Genomic DNA, 23,136 nt, shown 5'->3' with positions numbered 1-23,136 from the left:
ACATTTGGAAATTAGGGTTGGTGGTTGTGTCTTCGGGAAGGTTTGGAGCGCAAGTCTAATAATGTATTTGAATTGAATTGAATTGAATTTTTTTAAACTTTAATATCACATTCATACTAACATTAAAAATACGGCATACTAATCGCGCTGTTCTTTTAAGGTATTTTAGTTGTACGCGCCAATCTCGTATCTGCTTGACAAAAAAAATTAAAAACATGTACTTCTGTAGTTATATCAACTGGAAATTGTTATCTTGCACTCCTCCAATTTCTCTAATTCCTGCTTTTCTTTATCAAATTGCATCTAAAGTAAACGGCAACAACTGACAATAAGATACATTTTTACAGATTCAATGTCACACAATTCACAGGACAACTATTGGCCCCCATCAGTACCCAATAGAGGTATGTTTTCTCTGTTCTGTCAGCATTATATTTCCTCAGTCCTAGTCGAGACTCGTCCCCCATGCACCTTCCCGCACGAATAACAGAAAAAGTGGGCGGTTCTATTCACAGGCAGATCATCATTGACTATTGTAGACAAGTATTGTTTGTAATTGAGAGAGATTAGAGAAAAGGGGTGAAGCAGTGGTCATGTCCCCTCCATCTTCATTCGCACAGTGTGCCTGTGTCTCGGAGCGCCGTTTTAAATTTAAAGGTTGTTTTTTAACTAAAATTTTAGTGTCATTTTCCAATTGTGTCACTTTGTATAAGACGATGCATTTCTTCATCAATCAGAGTAGGAAGTTTTAAAATAATATCATTTTAAAACAAAATGATCAACTTTCCCAATTCTATTCAAAACTAAAATTCTAAAGTTTCCCTGTTTGCTTGTTTTTTTTAAACTTTAGCTCAATTAGAATAATAAAAAAACTATTGCTCTACCATTCCTGTGCCCCGATGCGCTCTTTACAAAAATTTTATATAAACAGTAGCTAATGGCCACCCAATCCATTAGTTGTCCATAACCGTAAAACATGATTTTAAACATTTCTACAGTAATCCTTACACAGACTGTATTTTTGTTGTGAATTGTGTATTCTAAATGCCTTACAAATAATCATAGGAACATGAAATAAAACTATTATGTATGTATTTTGAGAATTAAACATTTTTGATTATTTTATCCGTGGTGACAGAAATAGGTCGGGCATTTTTACCTACTGTTTTTTTATTAATCCTCTATGACCACTTCTTCCATGGGTTTGTGTCCACTATTAACATCATTCCAACTATATCTTTTTCTGATGCGATGATGATATCAGAAGAAACTGTGCAATTTTAATGTGGGGTTGAGGGAGAGAGAAGCAGAGGAGTAGTGGGCATGGAATACCTCCTCAGTGAGAGAGTGTTCCATGTCATACAGTTATTATGATGATGCACGTACACAAATACTTTATACAGCTATATATGCTTTATGTCTTGAGAGTTTTGTAACTTGTCCGAAGTTCTGTATTTATCTCTTTCTCACGGACATATACCGTATTTCTTCTGCCAATCTTGTAGTTAATATTTATTAGTATTCCTTAATATTCATGCACCTCTAGGAGCCAATTGGAAATTAGCAGCTCACAGCTTCTAACAGCATTACGCCCTCTAACAGTCCTCTATTATTGCAGGTTCACATACCAACCGAAAATTTGTCTTGCTTGCAAGACAGCTGCATTAAGGTATTTCAATTTGAAATTCAAAGGGTAATTTTTCACAACGCTTATTTGAATTTACTATATTTTTAACTGGTTCCGGCATAGGTGTTATGCACAAAGAGATATCGAAAGAAAAGCTGCAATCACAATTTGGATAGGATAGAGTTGAGAGAGAGAGAGAGAGGAAAACGAGGGTGACTGGAAATGTTTCCTCATCTTTGTTTTGTTTGAATAAAGTAATACTGCACTAAACATGTCATCATAACCTCCATGTCGTTCTCAAAGTTACTTTATCAATTTTAACACTTACTATTTTCATCGTTCTCTTCCTCCGCACAGTTTAAAAGTCTAGGCTTATTTGCACAAATAAGTGTTACAAGATGGTTTATAAACTGTACAAAAATACATAATACTGCCTGTCTACGACTTCGTTTGTTTAAAAAATTAATGAGACATCGTGCCTCCGGTTTCGACACCTTGTCTTACCTCATTATTCAATTGAAAAGGCAATGTTCTTTATTTAACACATTAATTTTTACGTTAATAGCGCACAGTCACAACTTTAATGAATAATTTCCCTTAACCCCAAATGTAGTGTGATATCGAGAAGAATAACAAATGGGAAAAGGTGGGTATAGGAATTTTAAACTTTTTCAAATTGTTAACAAGAATAATAAAATAGAGTTTAAGTTAGGTACCTCAAGAACATTGTGCTTCGTTTACCACAAGGTGAAAAAAACCAAATGAGTCAGAAAGCCACAAAATCATCTGATAATTCGTTATCAATTTGTTAACAAACAGTCAATGATCAACGAGTCAGCAAAGTTTCAATTCTCGAAAAAAATCTTTATCTATATTAATTTTAAGAGTTTTACTAGTGAGCAAACTGTTGAAAAATAACTTCTATATATACTATAATGCTGAAATTGTCTAGTATCATCGGAAAACTCTTTTTTTTTAATGTTTAAGTTGTAATTCAAAAAAAAAAAAAAAAAAAAAAAAAAATTCAAACATTGTAAGGGTTCCAACATAGAACATTTATCTAAACATTTCGAAAAGCACAATTTTGTCGTAAATTAGGGAATTTGCGAAATCTTCGACGGAAAATGATTAATTATGCATCTAATTTTTATGAATTATTTCTGAAACTTGAACTTTTTGGTTTGATTTGGGTGCATTTAGACAAAACTTCTGCTGCTCAACCTTCAAACTTCGAGGCAACAGAACGTAACAGCTTATCAGTCTTTATTATTATTGCTAGCATCCGTATCTCTGTTGAACAGTATGGTAGTTACGCTTATACTCGGCATTTCGTGTCTACTTTTTTCCTCTTTTCCACACGTTTCTATCACCAAAATGCTGATGGGGAAAAACTGTATGCACACGATATATGGAGTAGTCATCGAAAAATGTTACGAAACATTTTTTTAATAACTGAGAGAAAAACGTAAATAAAACAGCATTTATATAGATAATATTGTTGAAACTTTAATTAGCGGATGCTGTGCTTGACTTACAGGTCAGGTCTTTTCTAATAGTCCAATCTTCCTAGATTCAAATAAAATGTAATTCAGCGCTCACACGCATTCTATTAATCGAGATCTTTTTGAAGTCATAAAACAAATGAAATCGTCCTTATTTACAGAATATACTATGGATGGATATCATTTCCACACACAATACAACTCGAACGGACAAGCTGGACAAGCCCAACCAGCATACCAGGTCGCGCATCAAAATCCGAGATATCAAGGGAATGTACCAGGTCGTGGAAGTAATTTCAGCATGAATCCCGCAGCTAGTAAGTTTGAATATCACACGCTTTTTTCACGAACAATATTTCTACATTTAACCGGAATCTAAAACCCTTAAATTGAATAGGAGTGATTCTCGATGTTAGAATTCGTTTTCCAGTACGGATTCTCCGATATAAAAAAAAAAGAGGAACGTCTTCCATAACGACTCTACCGTACATTAAAATATTTACTTTTCAGATCCTATGAGTAGTCAACATCAATATCCATATGACCCTAACTTCTACCCAACTGATCAATCATCCCATGTTCCACACCACTGCGATCAAAGAAATCATTATTTTTATGGAAACGTTACCATCAAAGAGGAGCCGTACATGTCAAACGTTCTGAACCACGACGACGACCAAACTCATATTTCCGATGAAGGCTTTGGGGAGGAAGATTCTGAGATGCATACAGGAGCATTGCCAAGCATTGATACACCGAAGAAAGAAAGAAAATATGAGAAAGTATCTGAAGATCAAAAGGTGTGAACGCTTTGCGTATTACATTAAACAATTTATTTGGTTTCAGGATGAAAAATATTCTTCTAAACGGGAAAAAAACAACTTGGCAGTTAAACGATGCCGTGAGAAGAAGAAGAACGAAGAAAAATATAAGAAGGAAGCATTTGAGAACTTGATTCGCAGTAATTTGGTCAAGGATCAAAAAATTGAACAATTGAACAATCTGGTTCAGTCTGGAAAACAGAGAGAAAATGCGAGAATCATGGAAGTACAGAGGGAGAAGAACATATTGAGACAGTTAAAGAACGAGTTGTACGTTTTTTTTTTTCAAACAGATTGTGAGAGTTTATCGAGAATTTTTGTAGAATTTTTGAGAATTATTTAACAGCTGTGTGATGTCAGAAAAATTGCATTTGAAATATGTTATGCTTATTGTGCGAGTCATGTCGGTTGTATTATTTTTAATGTAAAAGCTGATGTGCATCCAAAATTAATTTTCTAGATTTATGAGAATTTTCAAGAATTTTTCAGAAAAAATATACAGGTACGGCCTATTAGGGTGTTACGTATAACAGTATTACAGACCTATACAGGACCTATTAAATTCAGCTTAATACAAAACCGCTCAATAAGGACAGGACAACGTAGCTTTCTTTTTTTCATTATTATCTTAAAATAAATGGGAATGTAATAAAGTAAGAATGCCTAGGAACCCTTTTTTAGTTTTCACATATACTTTTTTCGCAGAAGAAAAGGCCACTGCAGCATTTTAATCGGAAAATCTCTATATTCTTCATTTGAACTGGGGTTTTTAGAGTTCAATATAATTAAAGTTAGTAATCACAATTATTTTTTCAGGACTCGTATTCCAAATGCACAAATGTTGGAATACTACCCAACTCTCAAAGAGGTCCTCCACTACTACGCCTAAAATATTTGATGTTCGTAATCAGATGTAACTCATCTTATTCCCTCACAATCTCAGTTACGGATTCTCCCCAGTGATTTACTTCCCGTGTTTTATTCCAATGACTTTAATTTTTGAATTGCCATATTTTCCACAATTTCCAATACATATCTCATTTCTTTAAAATAATGTGTAAAAGATGTAATTGTTTTAATAATAAAACTCAAGCAAAACATACAAGAAACCTCCTTCGAGAAGTTTTTAATATGCTTCAAGAAACTGGGAACAGCATGCGTTGTCTTCAATAATTGTTGTAATCCAATTAGTTTCTTGTTTGGGTTTTTCTTAGTAAATTTTTTCAATGAGCTAACTAGTAAGCCATTCTTCAAGTGCAAAAATAGCTGAATATCATAGTAAATCGCTGTAGAAGAAGAAGCTCAGGTTTTTTCCTTTATATTAATTTTGGAAATCGACAAAATATAGGTTTTTTCTATGGAAGAGTATGTTTCAAAAATTTGTATTTGAGCATTGTGAGTATTCAAACATACCACAATGCTCTGCATTTCTGAAAAAGCACAAATTTTTCGCGCATTTGGCAAATTTCCAAAACTGTAAATTAATATACACAAATATTGGTACAGAATCCCAATGACACTACCCCACCTGAAAAATTTCCAAAAATGAAACAAAAAGTTGAAAATCTTTTAAAAGTGTCATCAATAGGAAAATGATAAGAAACAATTTTCTGAGATCACTGATTTTTACTGATAGTTGGTTGTCTTCATTACTTTCTTCTCGTTTCGTTTCAAGTGTTTCAAATAGCACAGAATATGGTTTAAATATTGAGTAACTTCAGTATGAAGTTGTTTAAAACTGCTCCAAATATCGTTGTAAAACTTTTCGCAAAATTTTTGAAATAATTTTTATACAGTCAAAAGGAATGAAAACTAAGAGTTTTTCTATATTATAATTTTGGAAGTAGAAAAAATGTTACATTTACCAGTTTCATTTTTTAGTTCCGTTTCAAAGAAAAAAATTTAAATAGTTTGGACCTACAAATATGCTTGAAATAACTCAAAAATACGCATTTTTGGCCAATTTTGGCAATTTACTAATGTGCGGCCATGTTAGACTACTTGGAGTTTATTGAGACTAAATCTCCAGTGGCAATATTAAATCTGTAACACGTTTTTTCATTTAATTGAAATATGCAAGTTCTTCAAAACGTAGGTTTTAAAAGTATTTATTTACAATAAGTAAAAAGATTTAAATGTTTAATTTTCATAGAAAATAATGCTCTATAACGGCTATCTATTATATATATAGTGAATAGTGCAGTGAAGGAGAATATGAAAATTCACCTATTAGCTGAGTATCAACTCACAACGTGGGTACGAAAAAAACTTTGTAGTTTTTACTTTTCGGAGTATATAGGTAATTGTTTAACTACTGCCAATAAATATGAGTACAACTTCTATATTACTCCACATAGAAACCCCAATAGATCATTAATTGATCGACTATCAACTTTCAATCAGGCCATTTTCGAAAATTTTTCTCATTTTGAGAACTTATGTGCAGGAGACACCTTCTGTTCATAGAACACAATGGAAATCAATCGGTTTTTTCATAACAGTTGCCGTTGTAGTTTCTTCTCTTTTTTCTATCTTTTTTGCAACTTCCACATGAAAATTGCATTACGCACTGTGTCTGTTTATTCAGGCTTAGTTTCAATTTTAAACTGTTTGCAATAGACTTTAATGTAATTGCTAGGTTTAAAAGCCATTGACAACTAAAATTGTTTTCTAAATTGAACATAACTTGTAAATTGTCTCGTTCAAACCACCACCGCAAGTTAGCCAACTTTTCTTGTTCTGAGGCTAGATGGCATATCGGTAGATACTATCAGTGTCACAATTTGCCGGTCAAAAAACCGATAACGAAATAGCGGAGATCTTTTAGAAACTGCAGACAGACTGGGGAGTAATGGACGATAAAATAGAAGATAGGCTAGTTGGAAGGCGCATTTCTCATCAGAATCGTGTACTTTGTGTGTAACTCATTCTCATTTTTGTCCAAGTTCTAATAAGTTATCTTATTACATTTGAATTTCCACGCCTGATCGTTCACTTTTCTGGAAACTCATCGCTCCCACTTTCGAAAATCGTATTTTTACTATGAATTTTTCAAGTTCTACGATTTTAAAGGGAGGAGCATTTATGCGGATTGGTCTCGCCACGCGCCAGCCATTGATTGAGAAAAATATATCAATAGACGGCTCTTGGCGAGACCATTCCGCATAACTGCTTCCCACTTTAAAATCGTAGAATTGGAAAAGAAATACACAGTATTCATCAAACAATCAGCCATTATTAATATATTATTCAAAATATTATTCAAAATAGCATTCACTAATTTGTGTTTGAAGGAGGTACTTCCACATTTAGAAACTTGCAAATTTTATTCTTGGTTTTTTTAAACGTTCATGTTTTTTAAGATAGCAACGGTGTTTTAAAAACTTTCCGCTTCTGTCAGCAAAGATTTATGATCGATAAAATCTTAAAACACGTTGCAACGACACTCCGATATCCCATGCGATCGTTGTTTATCAAAAATGTCTTTCGGCCGGAATTTCAAATTACAACGTGGATTTCGTGGAAATGTATTGTCCTAAAACACAAAATATCTTGGCTTTACAGCGTTATTCGTGTTCAAAAAAGCACGAAAACGGTTTTTTCGCACTCTTTCTTTGCCAATCTTCTTATTTGTTTTCTCTTATGTCTATTTACTCGTTCAAAACTCGCCTTTTTCTCACTTTTCATTTTCTAATTGTCTATCTGCAGGTAATCCCATCTCCTCACGTCACGGAAATGTCTCCTCTGCCAGAAAACACCCTCATCGGAATGTGCAATCCATTGTTGGACATTCAAACCACCGTTGAAAAGGTAAGTTTTTGATTTCTCTAGAAATCTAGAAGCACATTCAAAAATATTTCATTTTAATTGCTGAAATCTACAGGCATTCCTTGACAAATGGGGACTCAAAGAAAACGACGCCATTCTTTGCGACGACAAGCACAATGACATGTTCACCGAGCTTACCAGAGATTTCAAAGTCGAGTACATTCCAGGAGGAGCCGCACAGAATTCGCTCCGTGTTGCTCAATGGATTTTGAACGCACCAAACCGAACAGTTTTCTTTGGAGCTGTTGGTAAAGATCAGTACGGAGATCTTTTGGCATCGAAAGCCAAAGAAGCTGGAGTGAATGTGCATTATCAGATCAACGAGACAGTTAAGACCGGTACCTGCGCAGCCCTCATCAACGGAACTCATAGGTAAGCGGATCATTGTTTGACGGACAGAAAAATCATCGTTGCCGTGTTGAAATGATTTCAGATCACTCTGTGCTCATTTGGCTGCTGCTAACACCTTCACTCAAGATCATCTCCAGAAGGAGGAGAATCAGAAGATCATCGAGCAGGCCAAATATTTCTATGTCACTGTAAGTTATCGAATTGATTTACAAATAAGCACAAAAGTATTCTCAATGTAAAATTTTCAGGGATTCTTCATCACTGTCTGCCCACCAGCTATTCTCCAACTCGCAAGCCACTCTGCCGAATTCAACAAGACTTTCACCCTTAACCTCTCCGCCCCGTTCATCTCCCAATTTTTCTTCGATAAGCTCTCGGAAATCATTCCATTGGTCGATGTTCTTTTCGGAAACGAAGACGAAGCTGCTGCCTTTGCTAAAGCCAATGGATGGGAGACCACCTGTGTCAAGGAGATCGCTTTGAAGGCTGCTGCACTTCCAAAGAAATCTACTAAGCCAAGACTCGTTGTTTTCACTCAAGGACCAGAGCCAGTCATCGTCGTGGAAGGAGATAAGGTGAGAGTTTTTGATAATTTTTGAATTTATTGTTTTCAATTTTAATCTACAGGTCACCGAATTCCCAGTAACTCGTCTTCCAAAGGAAGAAATCGTCGATACCAACGGTGCCGGAGACGCTTTTGTCGGAGGTTTCCTTTCTCAATTCATCCAAGGAAAGGGAGTCGAAGCTTCAGTCACCTGTGGATCTTATGCTGCTCAAGAAATCATCAAGAAGCACGGATGCACAGTGCCATCTGTTTGCAAGTACCATTAAACTGATAAAATAATCTGTGATCCCAACTTTCTCTGCTTTCAATTTCCCAGTCCCCTGGTTTATAGTATATCAAATTGTTCTTTGTTTTGCTCCCCATTCCCCGTCCTCGAGCATCCCTATTATTCGAAATTTTTCTTTTGGTGTTGTTTTTTTTGTCAAATGTTCCCAAAATGTGCCTTATAATTCATTTATCAGGTGTTTTAATAAAATGGCAAAGTTTTATTCTTCATCCATGTCGATTTGAATTGGAATCTTCTTCCCCTTTTCGACAAAGCCAATCAGATCCAGAACCAGAACGACACTGCCACGGCTGAAATAAAGTTTGTTGCATATTTATCAGGACTAGAGGAATATGATTACTTACAGTTTTGGTAAATTGTAAAACTGTTAGTGATCAACGTCACTTTTCCGAACACGTCGAAGTTTCTGTACGCCGTTCTTATCAAGGAAAGCAAAAAGAACATTAGTTGATTTGATCAGTTGTTCCGCTGGTAGACCTTCGTAGTTCTCATGAAGGACATTGATTAGAATGCTCTTCACATGAGCAGACAATACACTGTCAATGAAAGCAATCGGTCTGGAACTTACTTATCAATTGCTCATTCTGAAAACGAATCAAACCTGAGTTTATCTCGGATGATTGGTCTCTCGATGACAACTACTTTGACATTTACACATCCGTTTTCATCCTGAAATTTAAATATGATTCTTTGTTCTATCTCAAATAGTAAAGAAATATTTCCAACTTACCAAAGATCCTACGTTCTTGAACTTTCTATGTGGAACCTTTGAAGAACGGCTACTTTTTCGAGATTTCTTCGATGATTTTTTCGATGTGTCCGATTTCGTCGGTTCAGAATCATAGCAAGTTGTAGATGTTGGAGCGGAAGAAGAAGCAGTAACTGAAGAGCTTCTTGATTCAGACACTTCACTGAAACTTGAAATCAAATTATTTTTCACCATGTCGATATTTTACCACTGTTGAGAACGGCTGCGAAGATCTGGAGGAAATGGGAGTCCGTTGTTCAATGTTTCACTCTGAAAAAAAAAACGGAATTGAAACGAATCCAGGCAGGATTTCAGGAATATTATCCCCGAATCTTGTATAGTTTTTATAATTATGTTCACCGACCTCGGGTCTTGACCCGAAAAACTCTTTTCAGCTACCGTACCCACAAGTGTATGGTAGACTTTTTTGGCGAACTTAGATATAAGATATTTGACGAGCTGTTGGTAATTTTTTTTAAAGAAAATTCAAAACTTTTCAGTTTGAATATGAAATATTGGAAAACCACTTTTTGCACTATGAAACTCGAGTACTCAATTTATTGAAAATTTCTATATAAACTCTAACTCTAGAGATCCTAACTTTCTGCTCATCGTCTCTCATATCATGATTTTTCTGATAACCTACCGCTTTCTCTCTCAACGAGTTTGTACGACTTTTCTCATTGGTTATTTTGTATCCCATACTGAAATGGTTCAATTTATAGATAATTATATTATTGAAGCTTACAGTTTGCTAGTCTTCTTGATATTTTTCTCCTTGAGTGCCAACATAATTTCTGAAATAAAAAAAATGTAGCACTATAATTTTTTAGAAACCCTACTGTTAGCCTCAGTGCATGAAACTCGATACTTTTCATCGGCATCTGGACTTGAATCTTCCCAAACTATTGAATATTGAAAAGTTGTTCTGAAAAATTTGTAAATGTTCTAGTGTTCGGGTACCATCGTACTCACTGATTAGTTGGAACATCAAATGCAACGTGAAGCTCAGAACTTTTAGCCTTATCTCCAATCATTTCAAGACATTTTGGCAGAAGCTAAAATCAATAAATAATGATTATTCTGAATAATAAGTACATCTTCTAATACCATAAGATTGTTGGCATTTTGATTGACCTGATCTTGCTGGAATTTCAGAATTATTTTAATTTATCAATCCAATTTCAAAACTCACCTGAACTTTTGGATTACACTTTACGGCGGCGTTCATCATAATTTTCTTTTCTCGATCCAATTGTTCAGTAATTATTTGAGAAATATTAATAATGAATTATTTGAAATTTCAAGAGTAAAGAAATATGAATTTTTTTTGGGAAAAAAAGTGAACGTGTACTTTAGTGGTCATTCCAAAAAGGTTACGGTAGAATAAATAAACAAGCTATCTTAAGTTTTAAAAATAATATTCTCATTGAATGTGATACTTCAAAAATTGTGTCCTACAGTCACGTCCGGAATATTATTATGACACAATCAAAAAGTTTTTGTCAAAATTTTGGAAAGGTGCCGAATTTTCCAAAAATGTGGATTTTTCGAGTAATTCCTAGGTTTTCACCACTTTTTGACTGAAAAAACATGAATTTAAAAATAATTTTGAAAAGTTTTACTATGATATTTGGGCTTTTAGAACTACAAAATAGGTTTTTTTTTTCAATTTCCCCAGTGACGGCACTTCACCTATTGTGTTTCAGTAGAAGTCCTAGTCAAACTATATTATTAATGTACCATTATTACATCGCGGAATGTACATTCCAAAGAACTTCTTGACATTTTACAAACTTATCAATAAACGAATTTATGCAAAATGAAGTTGATTCAAAAAAAAAGTATCTCTGCAGACTCTTGTTTTTCGAACATGTCTCGTAATATATCATTAGGAATGTTTCATTTACAATTGTTACGTTGTTCATGTTTTTTCCGAAGAATATTGATGATACACCTTGAAACCAATTAATAATATTGGTTGACTGGCGGGGCGGTTTGGGGTGATATTTAGAAGGTCTCGTGGTCGATTGCCCCGACTGCAACTTTTTTCTTCAAGATTTTATAAGTCTATCAGTGTCTGAAAATGTATGAAACTGCGCCTAAATCATTTTATGACATGGTTTCAAAATAAATACTTACACCTACTTTATTTACTTTATTACCTACTTTATTAGGATTGTACATGCCGATAAATTAGATGTATGTAGTGGAGTAATGATGACAACAATGTGGAACGCAGAGCGCATTACTGTCTATTCGATCGATAATGTCACGTCAGCTAGCTCACTAAGACTACCATTCATTCATTCCATAAAATTACACTCGCAATTGCCGGTTTTCCAATTCTTCGATTACCTTCTAAACCACTACGTAATATACTTCGTACAATGGATTTTTTGGATGTGTAAGTGACTAGCGGGCCCTGCGGGCCCGCCAGTTGTAGGGGGTGTAAGGCGAGTCCCGTTGCCGGGCGTAGATTCTCGGTTTCGCCTCGAACCTGTTAGAGGGTTTGTGAAAATTTCAGTAGGTCAATGGGAGTCTTCTTAATTTTTGAGTTCGGTTTGACCAAAGACAGATGCACCCGATGAATCAGTTAAAGCTCAGTTATGATTGATTGAAGTTTAAGGAGGCTTTATATTAGGGGAGACGAACCCATATTTTGTATAAAATCGAGTATTTCTATTCGAATCCCGATTACTCACAAAAAACAAAAAAATTTATCACTTGGTAGAATTGAACCAACTACACAGGTGATTCGCCGCGCATGCGTGGCGCGCCTCACACGCTTCGCTCACGCGTCTGAGAGGACCAAGCGAAGACGCGCGTCACGCATGCGTCAGGCGCGCGTGGCGAAAACAAGCATGCTTCACGCGTGCGTTGCGAAGGAAGCGTGCCTCACGCGTGCGTTGCGAACCTTTCAAATATTGCATCCGGGCTGGTAAAAAATCGAAAAAAAAACCATTGAATATTAAAATTGTATTGCTGAATAGATTAAAAAAAACATAAAATTGATATTCTCCTTTGTTCGCCTCACGGCTCGCTCTGATCCGTCTGATGTTGCCAAGAATCGATTGATGAATTTCGGGAAACCTGAAAAAGAAATTTAAGAAATATGTATTCCTTACGATTTTTTCTGGTTTTTTGAAATTGATTTGTATTTTTCAAATAATATAACAGCTAACTTAAATACACATCACTACTTGTCAACGTTGGCGAGTTTTGCCTCCCGAAACTTCCAAAACAGTTAGGCGGAGTGCACTTGCTGTCTTATTTTTCAACGGCATTTTTATCTAATTTCCCGCGTTCAATTTTTCAAAAATTTTTTTGTTTCTTAGAGGAGTAGTTTTCAACACTTTCCCCACTATTTTTTTAAAAACTGCTTAACTTTATAGAGCAACACAATTTTGCCAGTTCCTACCAAGGGTGTCGGTTTTTCGATGTTTGCAGAAAATCGAAAACGAAAAAATTGGGATGTTTTGATTTTTGAAAAAATGGAAATTTGTATTCGATTTTCCAATATTTCGAAAAAATTTTCGATCTTTCAAAAATTAGCATAAAATGTTGGTCTTTGTTCTTCTTTTTTGTGGAAAATATTATATTTTTCTCATCAATATAAACAAAATTAGATTAAAAAAAAAGCCCGGTCTCCGAGATGACAAACTTTGAGGAGACAAAGTCTCCAAAGTTTCCAGGTGACAAACTTTTTTTTCAGTACTTTTTAGTTATATTTTGCTATAAAATCTGTAAAAAATATTCAAAAATTTTTTATGATAAAAGGATTAAATAAATTGTCTTCATAAATCAGTTTGAATAAAGACACAATTATGCTTGTTGATGCAAAAACATTAAAGTAAACATATTTATATCTGATGAATATTTAATTATTTTTGAAATTTTTTTTTCCGATTTTTGACAAAAAATTCAAAGGGTCCCTCACAAAATTTTTTCAAAATTTTTTTAGAAATTTTTTTTGAAAACTTTTTAAATTTTGATTAGATCTTTTAGAAAAGTGCAATTTTTGTTTGGTTGTTTTTAGTCTCAATGTTCTTCACACGATTTCAGACGAAAACCTGAGGTCTAGTAGAACCCCTAAGTTCAAAAAAACGAATTCACTTCGGATACCTATATCTCCGTGGAAAAATTTTTCATGACTATGTGATCAACTATAAAGTTGTTCATTTTAATCTAAAGTGCAATTTTGTAGTTGAGTGTTTCTTATAAAAACATTTGTTGGTCGAGATAAAGTAGTGTTAAGGTCGAGATAAAGTAAATTTTTTCAGATTTTTTTTCTGAAAAACATCGAAAATCGAAAAATGGCACCTTTTTTTGGTTGCCATTTTGGTTCATACTATATCGAACGCAACGAATTTGACAAGAAATTTTGTAGCAACAACAATGTAAACATATTTCTACAAAATCTGATGAATATTTGATAATTTTTGAAATAACTTTTCCGATTTTTTGAGAAAAAAATACCGTGCAAAACTTTCGAAAAAGTTGTTTTTTAGAAATTTCTCAAATATTGATCAGATGTTAAAGAGAAGTGCAAAATTTGATGTTAGTCCAGATCTAATGTTCAGAACACGAGTTCATATTCCGGCAAATCGGCAAATTGCCGGAATTGAAATATTCCGGCAAATCGGCAATTTGCCGAACGGCAATTGCCGCCCACCCTTGATTCATATAAAAAACGTTGGTATGTTAGAACTGGTATGATGTAAAATCAGATCAGCCTATATCTCCGTGCAAAAAATTTCTATAACAAAATGACCATCTAAAATTTGGTAGTTCTCAGAACAACTTTGTAGTGAAAAGCTTTCCACCAAAAAATTGCTGACTGATATAAAACTGCTTGAAGTGTGTAACTTCATGTTTAAATTGTGTTCCTATTGTAATATTTATATCTCGGTCAGAAAATTTTTGATAGAAAACGTACAAGGTTAAAAAACGAAATTTCATTTTGTCATTTTGTCATAGAAATTTTTTTTCAGAGATATACGCTTAACAAGTGAACTGGTTTTACAAAATACCAGTTCTACTAATCGTGTTCTGAACATGGAGTAACAACAAGTTTTGCACTTTTCTATAAATCAATATTTGAAGTTGTTGAAAAAAATTATGAAAATTTTTATCAAATATTATAGTCTCATGTTTACTCAGTTGTTTCTGTGCAATTTCTGGTAAAATTCGTTGCTTTCATATTATTTCGATTTTTCGATGTTTTTTCAGTGAAAATAGAAAAATCGAAAATCGAAAAAAATTTATTTGAAACGGAAAAAGGGAAAAAATAGTTTTAAAAAGTGTTAATAATTTTTAGAGATGGAGCAATTTCAAAAGTAGAAGAAAAACAAAAATTCGAAGGCAATGTTTAAAACCTCGAATTCAATATTGGCATGCTAGATTTGTGACAGATTTTGCAAGAAAAGCCTCGGAAATTTTTTTATGGTTACAATTTTTCGAATAGCATTTTTTTTGATTTTTAAAAAATTTGCCACGTAATCCAATTGACTCGTAGCGATTCCTCGAAAGCACCATGATCCGGTGTGGTTGGAGATGGGTGGTGGGAGATGACTCTGAACGCATGCGGCGATCCGTGAATACTTTCTTCGAGTGTTCCATACACGATCGAATGTATTCGTATACTGCAATATGAAGAGCGATGGAATGAACAAGGTTTCTAATAACTTACCTGACAGATCCACTCTTTGTGCCAAATAATGATCCGCCTCAAACGGATCATTTGTCAACACGGGAGTTAGTTCGACTTGTTGAAGATAGTGAATAAGCATCACAATCCAAGCATATGAAGTTAGGGATCCTTTTGATACATCTTCAACTCCACATCGCCTTGCCGGGGCCTTCAGCCAAACTCCGAGAGTCAGTAGTTGTTCGGGATCCTACTTGAAGAATTGTTGTAAAAGCTGAGTATTGTTGAGAGTCAAATCATTCTTGTAACTGATGCGCGTTTGAGCTTTTCCAGCGGTTCTTGCTGAAATATAAATTTTGAGTAAGAATCAACAAAGTAAAAAAAATGCAATTACGAGGAGGCGTAAAGTTCAATCAAATAAATGTTCAAAAGCATGATGAATTTTTTCCATAAAAGATATATCGTAATTTCGCAACATTTTGAAATTTCAGTTAAAAGGGGGCACACAGCGCCTCAAATCGGGAGAGTTAAGAAAATCGAGAATTGGAAAGTCCAACGGAGCGCGCTTGCACACTTTTACGGTATTAAATGAGTTTCAGACGAAATTTCGCGATTATTCGAGTTTTCAAGATGAAATTTGGAAAAAATAATTAAATATTGGGATTATTATTGCTTTAAAAAGTTTTAAAAACATTTAATTGAACAAATTCAAGATTTGGCTGCTTTTTCATTGATTTTCGAACCGACTAGAACAAGTTACCTCTATGACAAAATTTCTACACGTAACAAATTTTTTCAAGCATTAATATGTTTGATTCCAATTTTTAAACGTCAGCTTGATAGAAATAACACGGTTTCTATGACAAAATTTCTACGCGTAACAAATTTTTTCAAGCATTAATATGTTTGATTCCAATTTTTAAACGTCAGCTTGATAGAAATAACACGGTTTCACGTCTTGAAATTGTTCAAAAATGCCCAGATCAACGGAAACTGTTTAGTTGGCAGCTGATCTTCACTAAACCAACACTAAATGTTCAGATCAAATCACAACTTGGTTGATCATTTGAAAAAACATCTTTGAATCATTGTTTCCCACAAAAAGCAGATGATAAGTAGTATAGCATGATGAGAATCCATATGATTCTTCATATGCGCATAGCTATAGATACTGTATCTTCGACAACTCCTATCTCCTCAGAGATGCAATATATCAAAAAGTGATTAACTAAGAAATTGTAGAACATATCAAAAACTATATTAATTAATTAAAATCATGTGTTTATCTCTTAAGATGAGGGAGTTAGAGCAGCCAGTAGAATAACAAAAAGTATGCAATACAAATGTAAGTCTAACTCCCCCATCTTGAAAGATAAAAACGTAGGTTAAATTGAATATCATAGTTTTTGATGTGCTCTACAAGTTCTCAGTTGAACACTTTTTGGTATCTCACCTCTCCGAGTAGATAGGAGTTGTCGAAGTTGAGGTATCTAGAGCGGTAGAGGGTAGGAAGAACCTGATGGTTCCTTATTAAGGAAAAGAAATTATAACACGAAACTTGTAAAAAATGTTAATTTGATTATTTATGTGAGTATTTGAGCCATTTTTTAAGGAAAAGTGGAGAGCAACACTTACATAAGAAATTTGGCGTGGCATAGATCCATTGGTAGATTGGAACATTGAAATTTGATCAGAACTATTTGTATTTTTAGTGATTTTGATTGATTTGTAGCTTTATTCTAGTGAAATCTTAGATTTCATAAAAGTTTTTTAACCAATTTTGCAAGATTTCCCTTGATAAATGTTGCTTTACTTTTTTATCGATTTCGTTGTGAAGAAAAATAATTTTTCTGTGTTATCAGTCAAATTAATGACTAAAACTCTTTAAAAAGATTCAAACTATTAGTAAAAATTCTAAAATTGAATATTTATGCAATAAATTGCTCTAAAATCAATTTTTATTTGCAAAATTCTGTTTTTGGTCAAAAAAATTTTTCAGATTCGCCGAAATTCAGAGCTCATTTCGGGCTTATTTGGGGAATAATTTATATTAAAATGAAGTAAATCGCATCGCGAACAGTCTCTGGGCGGTCCCGCATGTTGAAAATTGCTTTAAAATCCCTAAAATCCAGCAAAAACGCGATATTTTACTGTTTTGCTACACATTAATTCCAATTCGTGCGACGTCTGCAGCAAACGCGCTCCCGCGCCAAAACCACTTCTTTAGCTCTTCTCTCCCGATCTGAGGCGCTGTGGGGCACTCGGTTTTTCTCCCGACGATATATTAAACAGGATTACACGTAATTTTCTATTAAAATTTGAAAGATTAAAACATGATTAAACTGTTTTATCAGTGAAAAACGGGAAACTGAACAAAATACCGTACTTTAGAACTAGACGCGAAAGCTGTTTCCTGAGTCATCGGCAAAACAACTGAAGTTTCGACTATTTTTAAATGTTACAGTCAGTAAATCAATGGAAAATGTTTTTACAGACGTCGAAATATCTGTTTCAAGATAAAAATTCTAAAAAATCTAGCAAAATCACTTCAAAAAATGAATAAAATTCAAAATCGATGAATATCGAAATGTTAATTAATTAATCGTCCGAGAGGATTACACGAGTTGTCCGAGAGAAGTACACGGCGGAGAATGAAAATCTTTCCGCGCGAGATTTAAATTCGAATTTTATACAATAAATTTCAAGCGAAAAACTTTCAAATTATCTAATCACAAAAACTCAGCGGAAAATTTTCCGAAGATAGAGAAGGTGGAAACCTTAATTTCTTCAGTAACAATTAAAAACAGAACATTGAACGGAATTTGGAATGAATTATCGTTTTTTTCAGCAAAAATTCGTTTTTAGGTTCACTCCAGATAAATATCGTGACTTTTCACAACGGAAAAACAATGAAAAACAGAGGAATTACAAAATAACCTGCGAAAAATAAAATAAATTGCCTAAAATATTTGTATCGATTATTGTTCCTTCTTTTTCGCCAATCGTGTTTCACGCATGCTACATGCATTCGTGGCGAAAAGGGAGGCACTTTCGCCTCTCGTGCGTCACGCATGCTTCACACATGCGTCCGAGGCTCGCTTTTCGCTACGCTTCCAATACGCGTCATATGCACTAACCCCTCGGCCATGCGGGAGAGAGCTCAAACTGGAAGGAAGGAAGGGAAATTTCTGGAGGGAGTCGTTTTTCGATTCCGCTTTCTTCAATAATTACATTTTGAGAAAAGGCGCTCGAAAACCGTTTATTACTGATACGTCAGTGGGAAAACGAATTTTTGAAAATTTTATTACAGGATTGTACTCATTATTGATTTCCCAAAAAGGAGACGTACAGTTGAGGGCTATATCTTGTACACAGACAGATGTATAGAAAAAAACAAGTTTTGGCCTGAAAATTAATAAAAATAATATCTCTTGGCAGAGTATTTCTAATGCGACGAAACTTCATCTTCCATTAAATAAAATCAAAAACTATGAATCAAAAATACATTCCGCAAAACTTTAGTGGAAAAAATGTTCAGGAGACCCAGGAAACCACTCCCCCCAGTACTAAATTTTTGAATTATTTTTTTCTTGAAAAATTTTCCCACTGAACTTTTTACAAATTTTATATGTCTCGATGGCGTCTTGATGAGACCTACACGTCAATTTTTGGAAAACTAAGAAAAATTGAAAACTGACCGAGTTATGATTGAAAAAGTATATTCGCGAAATAGGGGAAGTGTGCAAAATTTGGCACTTATTCGTCTTGCTCGGCCGACTCATAGAACTTTTTCCAATTCTGAGTTAGAAATCGTGTTCAGCGTACTTTTGTACGTGGGGTAAACAAAAAAATATCAAAAAAGATGAAGTACACAGCGCCTCAGATCGGGAGAGAAGAGCTAAAAAAAGTGGTTTTGGCGCGGGAGCGCATTTGCTGCAGACGTCGCACGAATTGGAATTAATGTATAGCAAAACAGTAAAATATCGCGTTTTTGCTGGATTTTAGGGATTTTAAAGCAATTTTCAACAACCGGGACCGCCCAGAGACTGTTCGCGATGCGATTTACTTCATTTTAACATAAATTTTTCCTCAAATAAGCTCGAAATGAGCTCTGAATTTCGGCGAATCTGAAATTTTTTTTCAATAAAAACAGAATTTTGCAAATGAAAATAGATTTTAGAACAATTTATTGCATAAATGTTTAATTTTAGAATTTTTATTAATAGTTTGAATCTTTTTAAAGATTTTTAGTCATTAATTTGACTGATAACACAGAAAAATGATTTTTCTTTACAACGAAATCGATAAAAAAGTAAAGCAACATTTATCAAGGGAAATCTTGCAAAATTAGTTAAAAAACTTTTATGAAATCAAAGATTTCACTAAAATAGAGCTACAAATCAATCAAAATCACTGAAAATACAAATAGTTCTGATCAAATTTCAATGTTCCAATCTACCAAGTGATCTATGCCACGCCAAATTTCTTATGTAAGTGTTGCTCTCCAATTTTCCTTAAAAAATGGCTCAAATACTCACATAAATGATCAAATTAACATTTTTCACAAGTTTCGTGTTATTCTTTCTTTTCCTTAATAAGGAACCATCAGGTTCTTCCTACCCTCTACCGCTCTAGATACCTCAACTTCGACAACTCCTATCTACTCGCAGAGGCGAGATATCAAAAAGTGATCAACTAAAAACATGTAGAGCACATCAAAAACTATGATATTCAATTTAACCTACGTTTTTATCTTTCAAGATGGGGGAGTTAGACTTACATTTGTATTGCATACTTTTTGTTATTCTACTGGCTGCTCTAACTCCCTCATCTTAAGAGATAAATACATGATTTTAATTAATTATTATAGTTTTTGATATGTTCTACAATTTGTTAGTTAATCACTTTTCGATATCTTGCCTCTCTGAGGAGATAGGAGTTGTTGAAGTTACAGTATCTATAGCTATGCGCATTTGAAGAATCATATGGATTCTCATCATGCTATACTACTTATCATCTGCTTTTTGTGGGAAACAATGATTCAAAAATGTTTTTTCAAATGATAAAACAAGTTTTGATTTGATCTGAACATTTAGTGTTGGTTTAGTGAAGATCAACTGCCAACTAAACAGTTTCCGTTGATTTGGGCATTTTTGAGCAATTTCAAGACTTGAAACCATGTTATTTCTATTAAGCTGAAGTTTAAAAATTGGAATCAAACATATTGAGGCTTGAAAAAATTTGTTTCGCGTAGAAATTTTGTCATAGAGTTAACTTGTTCTAATCGGTTCGAAAATCAATGATAAATCAACCAAATCTTGAATTTGTTCAATAAAATGTTTTTTAAAACTTTTTTAAAGCAATAATAATCCCAATATTCAATTATTTTTTCCAAATTTCATCTTGAAAACTCGAATAATCGCGAAATTTCGTCTGAAATTCATTTAATACCGTAAAAGTGTGCAAGCGCGCTCCGTTGGACTTTTCAATTCTCGATTTTCACAACTCTCCCGATTTGAGGCGCTGTGAAGTAGAACTTGAGATAAAGACGAAAAACTACTTTTTCGGAAAAAAATTTTTTTTTTTGGCAAAATGTCTTTTTTTTGGCCTTTTGTTTTATCACAACTTTTTTCCATTTGCACTTATGAACTGAAACTTTTTTTCAAAAAATCAGTCTCTCTGAGTAGTATCTTGCACAGAAATTTGAAACAAAACCGAGCAAAACCCGAATTTTAATTCAATTAAAACATGCTTTTTTGGGGGTAAAAAGAGCAACAAAAAATTTTTTCAAACTGGGGAAAGCCGTCCTGGGCTCAATTTTGCTCCGAACTTACAAGGGAAGTCTTTCAGGTGATCCGTAGATTTGGGATTCTCATGTTGAAATTCCAATAGAAGAGTATTCCAGATGATCCCTCCAAAAAATTTAGCTGCCCCGGTTGGGTTTCAGCAAAGTTATGACGTTTTGAAAATTCGGTCTAAAATCGGTTGATTTGTATACTAAATCAACGGTCGGCATCAGCCCGGGACACCATAGTTGTCACCAGGCGCGTGGTGTAAGCAAATCATCGGTTGGTTGGTTAAGTGGTAACGAGATGGGTTCTGGTGGTGAAGGTTGTGGGTTCGATCCCTTGCGTTATAAAGCTTTTTTTAAAAGTTTTTACTGTATTTTAAAAACAGTAAAAAGTGTGATTGAAATTACTTTTACTGACTTTCTCCACCTTTTTGAGTTTCTTATAAACGTTTGCATCACATTTTCTCACATTTTTTGAATTAAAAAAATTTCAAAAAAAATTAAAATTTTCATCATCAAAGTCATGAAAAAAAATAGAATTTTCAGATTTTCAGATAACTATAAAAAATCCACCGAAAGATTATTTTCATTATTAAACTCATGGTTAAAACGTATTTCGCGATAAACTGGGTCGTGACCGACGGAAAGGGCCATTGGTGTAAACCGCCGTTTTTGTTCGAATTTTTTTTTAGTAATTTCACCGTTTTTTTGTTGTTTTTACTTATTGAATTAAAGGTAAATGCCGTTCCGTGCTGATCTTATTGTTGGAGGACTGGTGGAAGAGTTTGGACATGAATATAATCCAAGTTTCATGAGCCGCGAGGAACAAAAAATTCTCGAACGTGTTCGAAGAATATTGCGTGATGGAAAAACTCATGAGCTGATCGTGTATAGTGAGGATGAAGAGGAAATTGTCGGTGGAATAGTAGAGGATGAAAATTGGACAGCAGACGATGATGGTCCCACTACTTATGCTCTTCCGGACAAAGTAAATTTTTCGGGAAATCTAGTAGATGTGGAGACTGTGAGTTTTCAACTATGTCTAAAAAATTTGTAAAAGAAAGACGTTTTTACGGTTTTCGAAAGCCACCGTATTTTTATAAATGCTACCAACTTATGTGTATGTTTTGAATTGTAATACTGTTATCAATACAGGTTGAAAAGGCTATTGAATTTATGATGGATACAAAACATAACAAGTTCCGCCCAATGTCCAGTGTACAGCATCGTTACCGTTTTATCAAGTCAGAACAGGATATGAAGAAGCTCCGAAAGTTCGCTAGAAATCGTCAGTTTTCTTTTTCCATATTCTCGGTGCACAACTATTTATTTGTTTTAGAAAAAGTCAATTGTTCTCGAGCTTCCAGCTTCGCAAAACTGTCAGAACTTTTGAGAGCAAAAGTTTTTGAGACAATGGAAGCAAGTGAGTGTTTGATTGCAAATTAAATTTGCATGCTTTATTTTTTAGAAGTTCAAATCGACAAGCTCGGCAATTACTCCCATGCTTACATTTCCCATGCCTACAATTCCCATGCTTACACATGTTCCCGTACATACAAATGTTCCCATGCTTACACTCAGTAGTAACAGTGTTCCCATGCGTACAGCTCATTTTTTCTCGTTCCCATGCCTACATTTCCCATGCTTACACGTATTCCCGTACATACAAATTTTCCCATGCGTACACTCAGTAGTAAAAATGCTCCCATGCGTACAATTCAATTTTTGGTGTTCCCATGCATACATTTCCCATGCTTACAGATGTTCCCATACATACAAAAGTGTATTCCCATGCTTACACGGAGCACTTTTTGTGCTCCAAAAGAGCACAAAGTCAATTTTTTTGCTCATTTTCGCAGTATCAATCGTATTTGATAGTTTTAAGTCACATTAATTACAAATTAGAAAAAAAGAGCTAGTTTTGAACTATTAATCGAGAATCATAGAAAAATGGGGATGATTATCTA

General features: G+C 34.2%; 5 protein-coding genes and 3 non-coding genes across 10 annotated transcripts; 3 read left to right on the top strand and 5 right to left on the bottom strand.

Moving 5' to 3' along the window:
* Window positions 1-352: 352 nt before the first annotated feature.
* On the top strand, window positions 353-5,050 carry zip-6 (BZIP domain-containing protein; the record flags this gene model as incomplete). 2 transcript variants are annotated; one of them, NM_001268619.3, is made up of 5 exons in its annotated part: window positions 353-404; window positions 3,291-3,446; window positions 3,640-3,929; window positions 3,976-4,220; window positions 4,767-4,839. In NM_001268619.3, the coding sequence occupies 5 exons, from the start codon at window positions 353-355 to the stop codon at window positions 4,837-4,839; spliced, it is 816 nt and encodes a 271-aa protein (NP_001255548.1). The 2 variants fall into 2 exon arrangements, with proteins under 2 accessions (NP_001255548.1, NP_001255547.1); NM_001268618.2 differs by lacking the exon at window positions 353-404 and having other exon boundaries at window positions 3,289-3,446; window positions 4,767-5,050.
* A 1,477-nt stretch (window positions 5,051-6,527) lies between these two features.
* R07H5.14 lies at window positions 6,528-6,663 on the top strand. The gene has a single exon (NR_056618.1). It is a non-coding gene; the product is annotated as an Unclassified non-coding RNA R07H5.14 (non-coding RNA).
* A 329-nt stretch (window positions 6,664-6,992) lies between these two features.
* R07H5.13 lies at window positions 6,993-7,141 on the bottom strand. The gene has a single exon (NR_056617.1). It is a non-coding gene; the product is annotated as an Unclassified non-coding RNA R07H5.13 (non-coding RNA).
* Window positions 7,142-7,290: 149 nt separating this feature from the next.
* Window positions 7,291-7,508, bottom strand: R07H5.12. The gene has a single exon (NR_056616.1). It is a non-coding gene; the product is annotated as an Unclassified non-coding RNA R07H5.12 (non-coding RNA).
* A 150-nt stretch (window positions 7,509-7,658) lies between these two features.
* On the top strand, window positions 7,659-9,181 carry adk-1 (Adenosine kinase). Its single transcript, NM_069703.10, has 5 exons — window positions 7,659-7,760; window positions 7,834-8,150; window positions 8,212-8,317; window positions 8,378-8,704; window positions 8,757-9,181. Exons 1-5 carry the CDS (start codon window positions 7,686-7,688, stop codon window positions 8,958-8,960), a joined length of 1,029 nt encoding a protein of 342 aa, NP_502104.1. The 5' UTR covers window positions 7,659-7,685; the 3' UTR covers window positions 8,961-9,181.
* On the bottom strand, window positions 9,129-11,004 carry R07H5.9 (Kinesin motor domain-containing protein). The gene is made up of 11 exons (NM_069702.6): window positions 10,924-11,004; window positions 10,839-10,874; window positions 10,704-10,786; window positions 10,571-10,656; window positions 10,477-10,525; window positions 10,375-10,432; window positions 9,937-9,998; window positions 9,711-9,891; window positions 9,582-9,649; window positions 9,325-9,537; window positions 9,129-9,270 (listed from the first exon to the last, which is right to left on the bottom strand). Exons 1-10 carry the CDS (start codon window positions 10,960-10,962, stop codon window positions 9,348-9,350), a joined length of 852 nt encoding a protein of 283 aa, NP_502103.4. The 5' UTR covers window positions 10,963-11,004; the 3' UTR covers window positions 9,129-9,270; window positions 9,325-9,347.
* Window positions 11,005-12,699: 1,695 nt separating this feature from the next.
* R07H5.11 (NPH3 domain-containing protein) lies at window positions 12,700-15,722 on the bottom strand (the record flags this gene model as incomplete). Of its 2 annotated transcripts, NM_001276855.2 has the most annotated exons (3): window positions 15,421-15,722; window positions 15,224-15,373; window positions 12,700-12,821 (listed from the first exon to the last, which is right to left on the bottom strand). In NM_001276855.2, the coding sequence occupies exons 1-3, from the start codon at window positions 15,518-15,520 to the stop codon at window positions 12,700-12,702; spliced, it is 372 nt and encodes a 123-aa protein (NP_001263784.1). In that variant the 5' UTR covers window positions 15,521-15,722. The 2 variants fall into 2 exon arrangements, with proteins under 2 accessions (NP_001263784.1, NP_741491.1); NM_171419.7 differs by lacking the exon at window positions 12,700-12,821 and having other exon boundaries at window positions 14,987-15,373; window positions 15,421-15,720.
* Window positions 15,723-18,699: 2,977 nt separating this feature from the next.
* Window positions 18,700-19,160, bottom strand: R07H5.16 (Ovule protein; the record flags this gene model as incomplete). Its single annotated transcript, NM_001307160.1, has 2 exons — window positions 18,700-18,783; window positions 19,077-19,160. The coding sequence occupies 2 exons, from the start codon at window positions 19,158-19,160 to the stop codon at window positions 18,700-18,702; spliced, it is 168 nt and encodes a 55-aa protein (NP_001294089.1).
* Between the last annotated feature and the right edge of the window lie 3,976 nt (window positions 19,161-23,136).

Source organism: Caenorhabditis elegans, chromosome IV, assembly GCF_000002985.6.
Source record: "Caenorhabditis elegans chromosome IV".
In the NCBI taxonomy this organism is placed as follows: Eukaryota; Metazoa; Nematoda; class Chromadorea; order Rhabditida; family Rhabditidae; genus Caenorhabditis; species Caenorhabditis elegans.
The sequence above is the reverse complement of the archived record's forward strand: the minus strand, read 5'-3'. Positions and strand labels throughout refer to the sequence as shown.